Source organism: Myiozetetes cayanensis, unplaced genomic scaffold, assembly GCF_022539395.1.
Source record: "Myiozetetes cayanensis isolate MyiCay16 unplaced genomic scaffold, myiCay2020 scf14, whole genome shotgun sequence".
Lineage (NCBI taxonomy): Eukaryota > Metazoa > Chordata > Aves > Passeriformes > Tyrannidae > Myiozetetes > Myiozetetes cayanensis.
In genome coordinates, this window is record NW_026087048.1 from 9,969,234 (window position 1) to 9,987,979 (window position 18,746).

At 41.1% G+C, this 18,746-nt stretch overlaps 1 protein-coding gene across 4 annotated transcripts in view; it reads right to left on the reverse strand.

Moving 5' to 3' along the window:
* Positions 1-18,746, reverse strand: part of FBN1 (fibrillin 1) — a 147,328-nt gene that overhangs the window by 122,839 nt on the left and 5,743 nt on the right. For all 4 annotated transcript variants that reach the window (XM_050309429.1, XM_050309432.1, XM_050309430.1 and 1 more), the window contains exons 2-5: positions 10,189-10,271; positions 9,190-9,288; positions 2,119-2,214; positions 472-567 (exon numbers count right to left, since the gene is read on the reverse strand). In XM_050309429.1, the coding sequence (XP_050165386.1) occupies positions 472-567; positions 2,119-2,214; positions 9,190-9,288; positions 10,189-10,271 (374 nt within the window). The remainder of the gene's footprint in view (positions 1-471; positions 568-2,118; positions 2,215-9,189; positions 9,289-10,188; positions 10,272-18,746) is intronic.

Consider the following 18,746-nt stretch of genomic DNA (forward strand, 5'->3'; position numbering starts at 1 on the left):
CAATTCAACTATAGAACACAATAGGTAATGGCCCAAAAATTCCACAGCTGGAGCAGGGGGTTCGCCTCAGAAAAAGAAAACAACATTTGGTAAACCTACCACAAAGTGAATAACTAACCACTAAATTCACACCAATCAGCACTTGTGAGATATAAAAGTAACAAAAGAAGGTAAGATTGAATGCTAGGTTTTAAATCAAACCTAAAGCTTGCTTTCTTACTAAAAATGCCATTTAAGAAATTTACTATTTTAATTTGTGTTTTTCCACGACCACTATCCCCAAAATATTCTTAGACTGAAGTTTTCCTTACATCCTTATGTTGCATTCTACAAGAACACTAATGCTATTTATTTTTCTTTATTCATGGACAGCAATATTACTATTTTATTTTGCACCACCATTTAAGTATTTTCCAGTTACTCTTAAGCAAGTTGTAACACAATTTTCCCCCATTGATCTAGGGCACATACCTCTTTCACACTGGGGTCCAGTAAAGCCGTACGTGCAGGCACATCGGTTTGGAGCCACACACCTCCCGCCGTTTAGACATCCATTTTCACAGACAGCTGTGTCAGAGGGAAGGCAAAAGTAATCTTAATTGAGCTATTGCCACAAAGGCATGAAGGTATGTACTTGACCAGCTTCACTAAACTGGCAAAAATGGTAAACATAACAGGATAGGAAACCTTTTTCCTAGAATCTGCTTACACGTCTTCTCCTATTTCGTGGCCTCACTGCTTTCATGAACTCCTCTTTTCAAGGGAGAATAACATAAACACAGTAACAACCACAGCTTTTCTGACCTCTCAGAGCCTTTCTCTTTGGGATGGCTAGACAATCCCATAACCTCAAAATAACATCCCTTTCAAATTTTCAACAAATAAACACTGACAGAGATTGCAGATAGAAGATGCAGAAAAAAAACCTCGTCTCTAAATCCTCAAATGTATCTGTTCCTCTACTATAATAATCCAGTATTAAAAGGCTGTTTGCTGATATTAAATAATTCATTCTATCAACCAGGATAGAATAGATATTGATTACATTTTGCTATGTTAAACCAAGATATTCTTCCCCTGTACGATGTTGTCACTAGATTCAGGACCCAATTTTCCTCACAATAAACTCTAAAAGCAGTTGCTCTCAAAAATAATCAGAAAATATAACATGCACATGAAAAAGGAGGTCTTTAAACACAACTTGATGCTCATTGAGTAATGTTATTCTTTGTTCCGTTTCACATTCACTTCAGTAGAAAGAAGATTTCCATTTATCCTCTTTTATCCACTTGATATTTCACAGAGAAGGCAGAAATACAATTCATAATCCTTTCACCATGTGATCCTCCTCCAGATTATTAGGGTAAATTCCTGGTCCCAGTGAAGTTCATGTAAAGTGTGCCATTGATCTTGACAGAGCACAAAAGGTTTTCATTAAATGAGCTAAACACATTCTCTCTGTCAGACCAATAGTTCACTAGATAGCAATGTGACAGCCTTGGTTAAAAGCAATGTCTACATCCTTATTTGAGCTACTTCACAGCATTCCAGCCAAGGAGAGGGAGAGACCACCAGAGTCAGCTTGGGAGAAATTTTAAGCAGCAGATCCAGGAATACTTTTGGCTAAGGATTGTTTGAGGAAATAAAAAAAATCTGTCTATCACCTCTAATAAGACACCACCAAAATGAGCAATATTTCTTAGGCATACTAGCTAAGTGTGATGCAAACACTGAAATGAAAACAAAGCTTTGCATTAAAATCTTAATTTCATCTGTAAAATGAAAACTGAATCCCATGTAAACTCTGGATCTATGGCCTATTGATCTAGTGAGTGAAAAGTCCTGGGGGTCAATGGAAATAACGGTAGTGTGAAAACTACAGGATCAGGTTATATCCAATTATTATGAATTCATATGATGTTTATTTTAATGGTCCTGATTAGAAAGAATTCTCTCGGCATTCATTACCAAGTCATGTGTTTTTCTGTAAAACTCCACTATATCTGATAAAAACCAAGCTCATTAGTAGCTGAAATTCAGTTTTAAAGGGTGTCCAATCCACACATGACAGGATTACTCAACTGTGCACAGTATCTACATTCACAGCAGGGCACTTACGCTGTCCACAGTGCGTTCCTGTGTATCCCTTCTGACAGAGGCAATGGTCATCACTGCAGCTCCCTCCATTCATGCACCGGATGTTGCAGTGTTGTACTTGAAAAGGAAAAAGATTTTCCTCAGTTAAACCAAACCAGTCAGAAACACTTAACTGTCTGCTAAAGGACTTTACTTTTTTTTTTCAGGGATTGCTTCTGTGAACAAGAAAGTATCAGAAGTCAAGGATGCACATTTTAGCACTGGCACTACAGAACATAACAGATTTACAGTACCTAAGGAACACAGGACATGGTGCAAGAATTTGATGCCCCTCTCATTCACTGAAGTCAAAGGCATTTTATATGAGCATAAAACCACTGAACTTGTTTCATAGTTTGCAATGATGAGAACAAGCCATTAGTAAGGGAAAAGTACTGAACTTCTGGCAGATACCATCAAAAGGAAAGGGAGTCTTATCATCTGGGAAATTGGGGAGGGAAGTATTAAAGGGAAGCATATAAGGAAGCTCCTGAAAACAACCTTCTTTTGCCAACACATGAAATACCAGAAGCTGATCTGGCCAGGTAGGACTTGCTGCATAAAGAGGAAAAATAAAAGAGCGATTTCTTTCTCTCTGTCATCTGTGGGCTTACCCCAGCAGGAGAGCTGCTGCCAGCTGCTGTGCTTGGGAGCTGCAGAGCTCCCAGACACCACTTCCCCAGAGCCAACAACCTTCTCCTGCAAGGGGGAGAGGCAGGGGAGCAGCAGCAAACTCTCCTCAGCTGCAGCCCCACCATTTATAATGGGTAACAGGCAGCTTAAGCCCCATGCCAGCAAACCATAACGTCTGTGCTGCATTGCTCTAGTAATAAGGGAAAATACATTTTTTTAACTAGATGTTAGGAGCAACTAAAAGTATGTCAGGCTCTTCATCAGGCACAGAGAAGTGGGCAGGCCTCCCAAAAAAGTGAAGTCCTTACAGGTCCTGCTGTCCAACACAGCTGTGAACTGGGGCCCGCACTCCAGTAAGCAGCTGGGAAATGGTTTTCCTCTTAACAGGAACCACATGAAAGGCTCCTCCCCAGATAGGATTACAGTCTGATCAGCATTTCAGTAGACTGTGATGCAGCATTGGATACCCACAACACGCTGTTTGAAATGCTCAGGACTGAAAAATAGAGATTGCATCCCCATCAGAGCCTGTTGCTAACAGGTGTTATGCCAACCACAGAATTTTCCCTCTTGCACAAAACCCTTAAGTGTCATTTGGCTTTTTACAGTTCAGAAATATGTGACTGGAATTTTATTTTAAAGTAGAAATAATAATTTTAGCTGTATTTCCTTCTATAGCAATATGAATCCACAGAACAGAAGTTAAACATGCAATTGGAGAAAGGATTTAAAACAACCTAGCATTTAAAACTCTGCCTCTTAATTTTTCAATTATAAAAGTAAAAACTGTGTACTACATTTCTTATGTGTCTAATAGTTACGATACATCTCTGTTCTACTTTGGATGTACTTCAGTACTTCAGGCAACAAAAATGTACTAACATTCCTCAATAAAAAGTGAAATTGTCTGCAAACACAGAGTGAATATCTGGTGAAGATTTTTGGATTATGTCCTAAGTAGGTCAGAAAAAGGTGTATAGTTACTTTAAAATGTGTAGTTCAACTTAGCTTTATACAATCTTAGAAAAACAGAGGGGATTACAAAAAGCATAGGAAATGATATCATCTGTCAAGCAGGGAAGGAACTTAAAAACCACAAACTGATTTCAATTAGAGCAAGCTATGCCAAGAGCTAATTTCCATTCCCACATGAAGACCAAAGCTATTTAAATAGTTTGAACTACATTCGAGATAAAAAGGTTAACAGTAGCTTATATGATGATTTTCATATTATTTGTTCAAGTAAAGTATATTTCCTCATTTTGGGATAAGGAGTGGTTTTACACGTAACACACACACACACAAAGTTTCCATAATTTATCCTACTGCTTCTTAAAAGAACTTTTCCAAGGTTAAATATTACTTCCTCCTTTTTAAACTAAAATCATTATGGGAGATTGATGGGACACCAGTCATCTTTATTAAAATGAGCCATTTAAATCAGTGAGCTTTCTCCCTTATTACTACACAAGAAAATCAGTGGCATACAGTTGGTAAACTGATTACTTATTTTCTTCCCTCTTTTGAGGGAATGTTGAAAAGAGTATTTCCAAAATCATACCGACTATTCTGAAACATTACCCTTCCAAAAGTTTATAGAAACACATTCAAAGGCTGTCTGGAGCTCAGATGATGATGTTAAGAATGCATTTTTGAAAACTAGCATATTAATGCTGGTCCAGGTTCTCTTTTCTCAGCTATATCAACAATTCCACTAATGTCAGTGGAGATATTCCGGTAAATGAAACAACCTGTTCCAAACCTCACATTGACAGAGACGCAAGGAAAAAGCCCAGGAATTACTATAAGGCTGGTAAATCAATGCATATACCTTTGCCTTATCTCAGTGTGCACAGGAAATGTTAACATTCATAAAGTATTGCTTTTCATCAATTATTGTTCTTTTTCAGATCCAGTTTGTAAACAGTCTACACTGGAAACGTCTGAAGTCAAAACAGGAATAACTGCAGGAACACAACTTTATAACCCTGCAATAGAGCCAGCGAGACCAAACATATCCACACAGGCTTTGTGTGTGGGCAATAGTTGTGCTTTTTATCAAAGTGAAACAACAAGCTCTCCACTTAAGCATAACAATTCCTGACTTTTAAAATAAATACCGGGCAAAAGTGAGTAAAGCCTTCATCACACCCGGAGTGCTACCACAACCACAGCCGCTCACGAAACGTGCAGGAGCTCACCAGGCAGGCGAAAGGTGACACACGTGCCGTCTACTCTGCGATCCCAAACTACGGAACACGAGGTGCGAGGGTCTGTATTCCTCAGGTGGGAGAAGCGGCAGAGCCGCTGGCCCAGCATCCCGGGCCAAGGGCGCAGCAGGGCAGCCAGCGGGCACCGCAGGAGAGGCCGCCTCTCGCCTCCGTGCCACGGCCGAGGAAACGCTCCCAGCCCCGGCCGTGCATGACGCAGGGCTTTGCCTGCCAGGAGCTGTAAACAAGGAATGACGGCCTCATCGCATCCCAGATGCTCAGCGTGCTTTCTCTGTCGAGTGACTGACTCAGGAGAGAGATGGCAGCCACTGCCAGGACGGGACGCGGGCCTGCAGCCCTGCAGCCCTGCACAGGGTGCAGAGAAAACCCACAGCAGCCTCAAAAACTCTGGAAACATTCAAAACTCAAGACCTTACACCACCTCTGACAGCAGCAGAACATAAGGGAAGGGGCTGAGCTCCAGATTTTACTGCCATTGAGTGGACACCTCCCACAGCACCCGACAAGTGGGGTCCCGGGGTGCAGCGCCAAGGCTCAGGCTCAGCCCGCACTGCGGGCGGTCTCTGAGGAAGACTCTGAGTGGGAAGTCTCTGAGGAAGAGTTCAGTCCTCAGCTGTGCCTCTGATGCTGTGGCAGGGGAGTGGAGCAGGCCCTGCTCTGAACTCAGGCAGCATAAGGAGCTTGCTGGGGCACACAGACGCTTGCCTCCACCAGCTGCCACCCCCAGCACCCACCACAGCCTCCACTGCCTCTATCACAGCTCCCTTCCTTCAGAGACAGCCCCATCAGCAAACGCCTTCTCTGTTTCAGCCGGCCCATTCTGACCACACTTGCTGGAAGCAAAACCAGCGACTGAGCTCAGAGACACACCTGATCCATAACCTTTGGGGCAGCAAAGGGTGCCTGAGGCCAAAGGAGACACCGTCCTCCTCATTCACCCCTGCTCCCACTGGGCAGGGCAGCAGCTCCAACAGCGTGGCAGGATCATGGAGCATGAATGCAGCACAGAGAGGGGCCCAGCTGCAGAATTAACACACAGCAGCCATGGCACGGCCAGTCTGGGGGGCAGCAGCGAAGCCACCACCACAGAGCTGGCACGGCATGGAGTGTGGGACACCTCCCATGGCATGGAGTGTGGGACATCTCCACTGGACATCTCCCACAGCAAAGTGTGTGAGACGTCTCTCACAGCTGCACCTGTGCAGCATCAGAGCACACACACATCAGAACCAGGGCAGGGGGAGTCCTCCATACTTAGCAATCTTATCTCCAAGAATGCTGTAAGCTTACCCAAAAATTCACTAATTACACAGAAATAACCACTACTCAGCCAGCAAGTTTACTGATGTCACTAAAATCTCTGCTGAGAAAACCACCACTTGATCTTTTCAACCACGAATCAGATTCCTAAAGCTGACTCGTAACCAGAAAAGTCCCAACAACTGACCTGCGTGAGAATCAAACTTGGAGGCTTTGTTTTGCTCTCCAATCCACATGCTTTCCAATCTGCATTAAATATTTGATATCAACAGATAACCAGTCTATAAGAGTAGCTGTTAACTTGATTACTGTCTGTGGGTGTACCTGCTATAAAACCTGGGCCAAGTACTGATTCTTTAAATACTAAAGACACACGAAGCTTAAAATATCCAAAGGATGCCTCAGACACATCTCATATATCAGAAGCTATACATTTAATTCTGAGAAATCATGGCATTTTGACTCATATTTATGATTTTTATTTTGAATGTAAAAAACTTCTCTCAATTCCATTTTATTTTTTTTATTATTTTAATCAGAGCTTTCTTCTCATTTGTTAAAACATATAATTAATACAAGCTTTCATGAATGCATATTCTGACAAAAACTTAACTGTTACCAAAGGGAGTTGACAGTAACCATTTGATGTCAAACAGTATTTTTTGTGTTTATGTTTACTTTGTTTCCTAATAGCAGATCTAAGTCATTGTGGTCTATTGTGTAAATATGTATTCATGGATTTTGTCTACAGTGCCAACAAAGCAAATGAAGTATGCTCTGTAAGTACTAATGATGTGCTGGATCATAAAAAATATTACACAAGAGTGCACAGAAGCAGTGGAGTCTTTTCTCTCTACTGCTTAAGGACACTTTTCCTTTTATAATTGGTATGTTTTAATAAACAAAGGGGATGTAACCACACACAGAAAATGTACCTTAATTTATTGTAGAAATTGAACAAGATATAAACTGTATCTTTTTTAAGCCAACTGCTAAGTCTATTTGTAAAGTGTTAAGCAACACTTAAAAGTGGGAAAACCACTGTAGCAATGCCAGGAAAATAATGTCAGCACTGAATAAGATTTATGATTAGTAGAATATTCATACCTAGGAGAAGTAATTGTCAACAACTAAATTAGCTATCACACACGCTTAAGAAGCCTCTTGATTAAAAACTGTAGTTAAGTCCTGCACCCATTTATCTGTGCTCCTCCAGTGAAGACTAAATCTATGGAGATCAGTTGTAGAATATTTCAGAAAAGGAACCACAAGAAGAACTGTAACTTTACTCATACTTCATTTTTCTTTTAAGTCTCTTGACTATTAAATACTTCAGTGTGGCCAAAGAAAAAAAGGTAGGTAATACTAAGGCCCACTCATTCCTGCCTTTTACAAAGGTACCAAAACACGTAACAGATGGAGGGATATATCTCTCCTTCTGCACCCTGAAGGGTACTTGGGAGAAGGTCATACTTTCCTTTACTGGCTTACAAGACTAAGGCATATTCACCTGGTAAAGCAGTAGCTGCAAACCCAGGCACAAACACACCACTACACGTTTCTGCAGCATTTTGCACCCTTCCCTCCTTCCAGTACTCTTTGGGAACTCCATAGCTCCATACCCTCCTCATGCTGGCCTCCCCCTAACAGCCATCGCAGGAGAAAGGGGTTGAACTACAAAGAACAATATTTACCATTTTAGTACATGCCATTCCATTACATTCCGCAGTTGTTTTTGTTTTTCCACTGTTATTGGATGAAAAGGATGCTAAAACCACAAGCTGAAATGGTCAGTTATATGGTAAAACTCTTATCATCCAGGAAAGCGAAAAAAAAGAGAAGGTAAAAACTACAGATGCAAAGCAGACCACACATTGAGTCTCATAAGATATTCAGAACTAAAAGGATTACCATTCAGCATAATATTACAGACCTCAGCTGAGTGCATCCCCCACTGACTTCAGTTAATATGTTGTTCAGATAGTTAAGGGCATTTGTGAGAATCAGTTTCCACCAAAATTCTTTCCAGAAACTTCACATTTCATACAAAAATCAAAATCTTCTATATTCTAAGAGACAAGCACCACACTCAAATAAGAATGCAGAGTAAGTACTTTACAGTTGGCATGTCAGATATGAACAGATATTATCCCAAGCAAAATCCTACTTTGTATCAAATACTCAACGCATGTTTAGCCATTGAGTTCTCTGGCTCACTGAATGAATTTAATTTTACTTATTATTCCCTGGATCTGGGGAACCTTCCTTAAAAATCTGAAATCCAAATATTTCTGGGAAAAGTTATCCCTCTGAAAAGCTTCATTTTCAGAGCACCTTTTTTTTTCTGATGAAAAGCGTTCCACTTAAAAACCTTGACCATCTCTGTACCTCTAGTACCTACAGAAGTGTCACCTGAACAAGGTCAGCAATATGAGATTCAGAAGGTATGACCTGAGCCTGGCAAGGAAATGTAAGGCCTATGTAAGTAAAACAGAGCACAGTGTCTTCCTTATAACCCTGGAAATCAGAGGAGAATTACAAAGAATGTCAAGTTCAGCCAGTTGTCAAGAGTCATCCCTCATTACAACTTTTGTGCTGTACACAAGTGCATGTCTGCTGCTGAATAGAGGTAAGGCATTTTGCAGAAAGGAAGGAAGACTGGAATTAGTGTTACAAAGTGCCAAATGAAAATAGCTTCCAATAAGACTGATTTGGTTTTGATTTGGCAAAGAAAGTGTCTCCAATAGCTGGTCTGTGACTCACTCTTCAGTTTCATCATAGGAGGCTACACTTTCCTTCCTGTGGTAAAAGTATGTCTGGTGACTCAGAGGTTATTTGTCTTAAATATTGACCACTGAACTATTTTACATACCTTAGTAGCTTCACAGACTCAAAAGAGCAATATCAAAGACACAGAAGAAATACTTACTTGATTTTGAACCACAGGAGGGGGCTATCTGACCATTTGGGCATGTGCACATGTTTGGTCTAGAGCAAAATCCATCCCCACAGGAATGTCTGCAGATTGCTATAAAGAAAACATAAATGCCTTTAAAATATGTTTCAAAAACCCCAAACACATAAAAAACCACCTGATAGAAAATTCAGTACCATAACAGAAATACCGACAAACTCGTTAAATTGCACACAACAGATCCCAAAACAGTTCCTCCTGTTTGTCTGGATCTTTATAGGGGACAGCTAAAACCTAGACCCTCACCATCTACTGTGAAAAGGTCTGGGAACATGCCATAGGCCACAGTAGATATAGGGAGATTTCCTTGAAAAAGGGAAACTGTTGTCCATTTTGCCAGACTAATCTCAGAGGAAGGATGGCACTGAGGCAGCATTACAAAGCTTCCTTTATTTCTGCTCCAGACACACAATAATTCCCAGCTGACAGCATGTTGCCTCAGTATCTCTGGAGAGTCTTATCAGCCTTAGGCAAAGTGCCTTTAGGAGTTATTTCTGGTATGCTGTTCCACTACACACGAGTATGGATATAGAACCATGATGCATGTATATTTATATCCCTACATACATATTTCAGGGATATGGTCCAAACAAGCAGAGAAAACATACTTGCTGGCCCAGTGCTGTTTCCTCCTTCCCTTTACTTAAATAGGTTAACATATTCCACAGCTACTCACTCCCGAGAGTTCACACACCCCTTGGAATCCTTTACCACAGACTTAAACAGAACATATGGATAAGATTAATCCTTTGTTAAATACTGGTATCACATCACTGTGTTGTAGCCCAAAAAACTTTGTAAATTGGCTTAATATATTTTAAATGGTAAAGAAATGTACAGCTGCTATTGAAAACATATAGCAACACATTTCAGTTCTGGTATCCAACTAAAAATACCCTGACACAGAGGGACAAAGATAAACCTCAGTCATAACACATAACTAGATTAACTTACGGACTATGCATTGGTTTCCACCAGGTAAAGTTTTCCATCCAGGGCAACAGTAGGCATTGTAACGTGATCCACACACATTTGGCCTGGGAAAAAAAGGATGAATTCTTATTTTTACCCAGGAATATGTTTGAAAAGTAGAGGAAGTAAATCGCTGCAATAAACATTTCAATAATTACATTCAGAATGTTGTACGGTTTTAGCAGAACTGTATGCCTGTGGTTGTTGGGGTTTTTAAGTAACATACACTTTTACAAATTGAAGATTACATTACAAACACAAAATCAAATCAGTAACATCTGAACAACAGCAACAGAACGGGCAAACCTTGTCTCATATCACCCCATATCTGAAGAAATAACCATACAGGTTTTTGAGCAAAACTAACATTTAAATATAAAATAAGGGATCATATCCATTAACATGAATGAGCACAGAGGAAATTCAGTGCTCCTTGAGTGGTAATTCTTAAGCTTCATCTTGCTTTCTCTTCTTTTCTCTAAAGCACTGTTGCTGCTCCCTGTTTTGTCCATGAGCAAAACTATGTATGTATGACTGAAACCTGCCAACCAGAACATTAGCCAAAGAGTCAAAATGTGTAAATTACTAACTACCAAAAGAATCAAGGATGTGGGTGTATGTAGCGACAGGATCCTTTAAAATGAGTACGAAGGGTCTACTGCCCTCCTTAAATAATGGATCCATAGGACTTCTTCTTTCCAACTCTTTCCTCTCAAACACATTTACCCTCAAATAACTTTATCACTAGAGTTTACAATGAAAGCTGACAGGACATGACACTATTCTATCACGATTTTATCAGAAAAAATAGAAAAGTTGAAATTATTCTATGCCCCTCACAGATAACAGATCTTTTAAATCTATCTTGTCCTATTTATTTAATGCATCTATCCACGCAAATAAAGCTGGAAAGAAGAGCTTCAAAAATGTGTGCCTTCTTTTATGTCCAATAATCTTACCAGAGGAAAATTTTACAACCTCTATTAATATTGTGAGCAATTACCAATAGATTAATAGACCTAGAAACTGCTTTATTAAAATATTGTATACAGATTGGAGACAGATTTAAGTGTTTGCTGTTTTAGGAAGGATTTTCTATTATTATTTTGTCTTTAGTCTTTCAGAAAGTTCTTCATCCCTAGTAATGCAATGTCTAAGTAAACAACAGTTACCTCATATGGTGAGGTAACTTAAGACAAACAATCTCAATATATACAAACATATCTTGATGCACAACAATTTTTTTATACTGTATTTATTTAGGGATATGCATTGCTAATGCAGTTTCAGGTATTCTGATTACACCAATTGCTGTGACACTTACTCTTTCCAATTACACGTTTGGCCAGAAACTACTTAAGTCAAAGTAAGCACTGCCATTATCTTCCTCTGGTTCTGGATAATTACAAAGTGTTAACTGAGGTGAATGTGAGCAACACAATTGGACTTGTTGCAGGGCCCTTTTCTCTTCCTGCAACCGGTGTTAGAGACTCAAAGTCTTATTCATTTAATTCCGATGCATTCAGTTTTAGTAATGTCAGCTACTTCCCTGCAGGGCTATAACCATGTAACTTTCCTAGAGTTCCCTGTTCATCAATGCCAAATGTTGCTCCACGATCATCTGCCAAGTAAGACTGGCAAGCAGACAAGTGAGATTGCTTTTCACCTTCTCCAGTCAGAAGAAATAATAGATCTTATTAAGACAGACAGAGTGGGTTTGTTGCTACCTGTTACAACCTACGGGCATAAACCACCCATTTCCCATTCCGGTTGGGGAGAATCTATAAAGGGCTGGCCATGAAGTGATGTTTACGTACTCTGTCAAACTTCACTCTCAGCAAGTACATGGCTTTGGGGACCATCTGGTCCATGTTAAGAGTCAGGAGCAGATTTCTGCGTCACAGAGAAACCCAGTTTTAGAAATCCGTTTCCAAAATGGGACTCTGGAAAACCCAGATGTGCCGGTGACCATGAAGTCAGAGACCCCGAGAGCCTCAAAGCTGTCCACAGGGTAGGCTAAGCCATACACCCAAGGGGCTCCAACTCGGATGCGTGCTTAGCTTTGAAAAAAAAATATATATAAAAAAAAGGTCATCAAACTGTACTTCCATGGAACAGTTTGAGCCTGACAAGTGTATTTTCCAGTGGAACACTTTTTCATCAGAAAGCTGCTGTTTAGCTTATAAAAGAAACATATACTAAGGTCTGAATGCCACTCTTTTGAGATGGAGTGTTTTGAATTTGTGTACATTTGTAAAATGTCTTTGAAAATAATTAATTTTGAAGGTTATATTTATTGATATTTATGAGGTGATCAGACACTATAGCAATAAATCCCCATAAATAAATAAAGTATTCAAGGCAATAACAATTTACCTCATGTAAAATCATGGAAACCGTTAATCAAATTGTCAAGGTTCTATCGTGGTACTTATTTTAAACAGTTACCCACTGTTGTATTAAATAGATTATATTTTCCTGCCGATACTCTAAGCTATAAATACTAAAGAAGTATTTCATATTCTTATAAAACTGTTTTTCTGAGTAGCACTACAAACAAACTGAGTTTAGTTATAAAATCTGATTTGGAATGGTGTAATAAGCAAAAATGCATGTATACACCCTCAAACCACCTACATCACCTTCCTTTACTCCAAAGCCCAGAGGAGGGAGAGAACATCTCAGAACAAAGCTGTTTCCTCTTCAGTTTAAAAAAAAGACAAGTCTTTCACTTCATTTTAGAGTCACTTAATTAACTTGTAAAGTATAAAATGATTTCTGTAATGGTATGGTGCTGAGACAGGATGGCTGATGCCCAGAGTTTCATCAAAGATGTCCAAAGTAAACAAGAAACTATGTCTTTGATTAATGACACACAAGTACAAATTCAGTAGCAAAGTGAGTTGAGCAATTATCAAAAGACATTAGTCATCAACTAGAAAAATCTTAGAACACCAGAAAGAAAAAAGTTCATCTGGGCATTCTGATAACTAGCACTTGAGAGTGATAGGTTTGCATAGACATTGGCAGCATCTGTGTGCACCAAATTAGAAGACATTTTTCTTCAGAAACAACCATAGGGATCCTACCCCCCATTACAAAATAAAGCCTTGTCTGTCCTATCCCCACCTGCGGGGAGGGAGCCTGGGCAGAACTGCAGCATCAGCTCCTCCAGAGGGACACCCCTGGTCCTGCCCCAGGTCAGCACTGTGGGGCAGCACAGCCTGTGCCTGTCACACCCTCTTAAATACGTGGTCTCTTTTCTCCATGGGGCAACGCTGACATCATCTCACAGAAAGGACACACCAGGTCTGTCCCTCCCTATTCCTGCTTGCTATTCCTGCTTCCAGTGCCCTGTGTCAGCAAGGATGTGCAGCTGCCCGGCTCTCCCAAACTGCCCACCCTTACCCAGACACCGGGGGTGGATTTGTGGAGCAGGCACACAAATGTAAAATGATAAGAAACAAATCATGCTAAGTTTGGCAGAGCTTTCTTATCAGATATAACGAGGCAGCGAGGGTATGTGACAGCCAGAGAAGGGAGGGAGGTGTTCAAAAGCCCTGTGTGAAGCCGGCAGCAGAGAACACCCCCCAGCCCGGGAATGGCATTGTGACTGTCCCCTCCAGGGTCCCGGCAGAGACAGTCAGAGCCCCGTGCTGCAGCCTGCCAGGGGGCCTGCTAATCCTGCACATCCCCACTCTGCCCTGCCTGTGACCCTTCAAGGAAATTACAGCCCTCTCCCGAAGAAAGCATTGCCCATCTGCAGCTCCCATGGGAGGAAGAGTTTCTGGCACTGCTCTGAGCGAAGCTTCAGGCAGAAATTTTGTCAGCAGCACTGCCATGCACCGGCCAATGCTGGCGTAATCCAGGCTGAATCAAACCCAAAGCACAGGTCTCAAATAAATCAGACAGAGACCAGACAGAGTGGGCAGAGCGCAGCTGAGTGAGTAAGAGAGACAGCTGAGCACCAGCTAGAGCTGAGCTGAGATGCAGGGATAGTGGGAATGGTTTCTAATCACTCCCTCAATGTACTTTTCCTAGGAAAACACATAGTTATTCTTTCCTGCAAGAAAACGTTTCATTAACAACTTCTATTAACTATTTTGCTGCAGTGGCTACTATATATTTGACATAATGTAGGGACCTAGTCTTCTGTCAGAAAAGATACAATTTAAAGCAAGATCAATAGCCAAGGATTATTTTTAGAGAAGTCTTCGTCTATATTTCTTCTTATGTGGGTAACTCTGGTACCTGCTAAAACTGTACACAGAACTATTTGCTGATCATTTCCACATCAAATAGGAGTGATGCTTCCATGTCTGCACTGGGACTTAATTACAAACTGCAGCAGAAAAAATGGGGGGCTGGTCTTAGAAATGTGGTTGTCTGAGTATAACCAAAGCACTAAGAAATAGTAGCTAAGGCTCCAGAATGTGAAGTGGAATAGCTTTTACTAGTAGCTTTCAAGAGACACAAAATCAGACCTAAATACCTTTTGCTGTAAAACAGCTTAGGCACCTACCTAAAATTCTCAGTATTTCAGAGTAAATTCTAAATACACAGAGTGACTGAGCTCTGCTGACTCCACTGGAGTTTTATTCAGCTCTCCCACATAACCAAGAACTTCCATCACCAGAGACACTCCAAACTGGAGTGGACACAGCCATGAGCAACCTGATTTAAGTTCACCTTGCTCTAAGCGAGGGTTGGACCACATGGCCTTCCAAGATCCCTCCTCACCTAAATGACAGAAGCCAGGTACTTCATGCACGAATTAGAGGTCAGTATCTAAAGCATCTCCTTTAGCTGTGCTGGCACCTACCCCCTCCTCCAAGGAGCAGCAGAGCTGCAAGCAAAGCAGAAGCGGGAAGTGAAGATCTGGTTCCTAATGGGATGCAGCAGCCAACAGCTACAGCACGTGATGGGCAGCTGTCCCAAGCCACCTGCAGCCCTGACACACATCACTCTGCACCAAGAGCCCAGGGAAGAAGCCTGGTTGTGCTTTGAACTCACTGCATTCAGTGAGTACATCCACTAACTGAGAAACTTCACTGTGGATGGGATGGAACTAAAACCACAGACACACGTCTGCATTTAACATGCAAAGGCTCCATTTCCAGGCACCCCAAATAGTTTAAACAGGGATTGCTTTTCTGTTGTTTAGCTAAATATTATAAAAATGGGATGGTTTTATCACTGCCCCCTTTTTCTTCCCGCAGTGAATATTACTAAAAGAACTCTTGAAGCCATCTATTTCAGTCATATAAAAGGAAAATCTATGAAACAATGCTAGATTCTGGAACAAACGCAATATTTAGCTTCTATTATCCTTTCAAGAATAAGTATGCATTTTTAAGCAAAATATATTTTTTACATACCAAGGATTGCATCTGATGTACTCATTTTTGCACTGCAATAAGTGAGCCCATGCCATGCAGAGAGCCTAATATGATAACTATTTCTCACTCTGACAGTAAGGATACCGCTGTCCCAGAATCCTGGCTCAGTCCAACTGAAAAAATAACACGCTGAGCAGCTCTACGGGTATCTTTGGCTCCAGCCTATGTGCAAGTCAAGAGTTCAAAATGACATGCAAGTTTCCTGCAGCAACACTGAACACTTTTCTAACCCCAACCTCCATCACACACTGTGACAGCTAAATACAGCAATCCAACAACAGCATTTGACATTAAGTGAATTCTTCCGCACTTGCTCTGGAAATCTGACCATGTCTTTTGCAGGGACACACTCATCTAACCTGACAGCCAGGCATTGTTCTCATTCAGAGCCAGGGACAGACGCGTTTCTGGCATGTATTCCTTCATTGTTCCACTTGAGAATGTCAGCGGGTCCAGTTCAAAACCCAATCTGCATGGCTGGGTAAGACACATAAAGTACAAGTATGCCACCACAAGAAACTATCTGCTGGGCCAGACAAGTACAGAGGGGAAAGCAGGAGAGATCCATCAGGTACTTTCTTAAAACAAACAAATAAACACATACACAGAAGAAAAAAAAAAAAAAAAAGTACTTTCAGAGGACAACAAATGATAGCCTTTTCTACCCTTGTAGCAGTAAACAGCATCCCATGGGAAATGGATGTAACTGCGGGCTAGGACAATGCTTAGCTCTCCAGATGTCAATTCCAACAGGGCAACAGGGAAAGGCCACTTCCCACCTCCAGCTCTACTTCCCACACTCACCATGTACATGCTAATGGCTATCAATAGAGGTAAACCTCTAACAATTTCCCAAGGGAAAACACGGAGGAGAGCTCAGGATTTCTGCCAGTCTGCACTGTGCACCAGGCTCAGCAGCAGCACAACGGGCCAGCCAAAGCAAGGGCTAACCAGCCCCTTGTTGAGGGTTTCCTGAAGGCTGTGGGATGTGCTGGTGCCACCCACCATTCCCACCATGAAGGAAACACAATCCTTTAGGGAGCCTTGTAAACCTGACCCTTCCATCAGTACTTGTCAGTGAATGCCCTGAGGTGTTAAGCAACGCTATTAACTTGTGTGTTAAATGCTCTCCCTTAGGCTACTGGAAGATTTATTTTAGGTAATATATCAGTGTTTCTCCTGCTCCCTTGACTACACACTGTAATCTACCCTCTGCCTTTCTCCTTGCTGGGACAGTGATTCCATGTTTTCAAAAGTCTGTCACCTCACCTGCATCTCTGCCATAAGGAAAGAGGAAAACCCTGTTGATACTGATCCCACTCTTCTAGTTCACCTTTGTCCCTAGCAAACACTGGCAATTTACTCTGTATACAGGGAAGAGAAAAAGATGGAAAATTAGTGGGAAAAACAAAGAAGGAGAAAAGAGACAGGAAAATAATGTTCCTGAAAGGAAACAAATTTTAGTTTGAAACCTCAGCTGAACATCACTGGATATTCTGATGTCCTCCAGCAAAACATGAGAGAGAGGGAAGCTTGAAAAAGAGGATGAAAATGATTAAAACTGTAGACAAAAGAACTGTGGCTTTCATTTGGTATTTCTGAAGCTTTAATGGTCATGAATCATTTCATAAAATGAGAAGTAGAAAGGAAAACAACAGATTCTCCAGCAAGTCAACATTCAAAATATTCTTCTAGATAAAAGCTAGAATTCCTTCATCCTTCAGGGAAGATCTATAAGCAAAACCAGAAGGCAGAGGTTTTAATCTGACAGGCTACATTTTACATCCCAATGTACCTTCCAAAGAAGGGCCCAACTTTACTGAACTGTCACAAAAAAGCAAATGATTGACCTCAGGCCTCTATCTGCACACCAATCCCAGCATGAATGAGGCTGTTCAGTAGGTCTGAAATCCTAAAATTAAGTAAACAAAACTAAGTGGGAAAGTCAGAATGGATGAGAAAACAACCAAAGGAGACATTCACAATAGAAGAGCAAAAAGCTACAAATATATTTTCCAGTACAGTGCAATGGTTAATCAGAAACACTCCAGGCCACAATTGTTCCATTCTACAAAAATATTTACTGAGTCTGGGGAGTATGACCAGAGTGACAGACATGCATCTCTATCCTCTTCATCTTTAGGGTTCAGCAGGCAGATGAAGAAAAGGAATGAGATGCAAGGCAATCTTATTGCTAATGATTCATTTCTTACTATTTCTATATTCACATTCAAAGATCTCAAGCTCCTAAAGTCCTGTTTAAGTAGAGATGGCCTCTTATGACCCAATATCTACTACATTTCTACCAAGAGGAAGTTTTCCTGGTGATCCATGTAGCTAAATACTTGGAATCTTTCATTTTGGGTAGCAGTATTCTAATAATCACAAGTTGCTTGAGTCCATGAACATATTTAAAGTGAACCTTGTCAATACTTATATTGAAGTTCACATACTAAACATTCAAGTTTGTAGGATGGAAGATGAATGACAAAGACTGTCCTAAGTGAGCAGCACTGCTGAGAAACACACCACAGGAAAGGAAAACAAGCTTACAGGAAAACAGAAGCTGCAGTTTTATCCGATAAGGATGACTGTAAATGAAGTTGACAGATGGACTGTCCCTGCCAAACCGTAACCCAGTGATCCTCCCGTTGCTCCCAAACAAACTGAGGGCAGCCCTGTGCTTACTCCAAGTCTGCATCCTGAAGCCCAGCATAGGTTCTGACACCACTGTGTGAAGCTGCACATAGAGCAGAAGCTCTCCCAGTTAACAAGGCAAACAGACACAGATGCGACTGGATCTGGTGAACAACTTGTGGAACCACCACTGAACACAAAATGTATCTTGTGCTTGCTTTTATAACTCTTCAGGAGGCTCTTGACTGAGGAAAGTGCAGCTGAGTTTAGCCAGAGGTTTCTTATTTTCCCTCCAAACAATTCTTTCAGGAAACCTGCAGTGCAAACTGCAAATTACTGTGCCCCACTCCACCCAGATGTACTCTCTGCAGGTGCTGTTCTGGTCTTCACCCCAACTCTTTATGCCTCCAGTTTCTAAAGACAGTACACCCACCACCTGTCCCATCAATGTTCAACTAAACACCAACAGAGATCAGAAAGTCTCCAGAAAGACACCACCACACA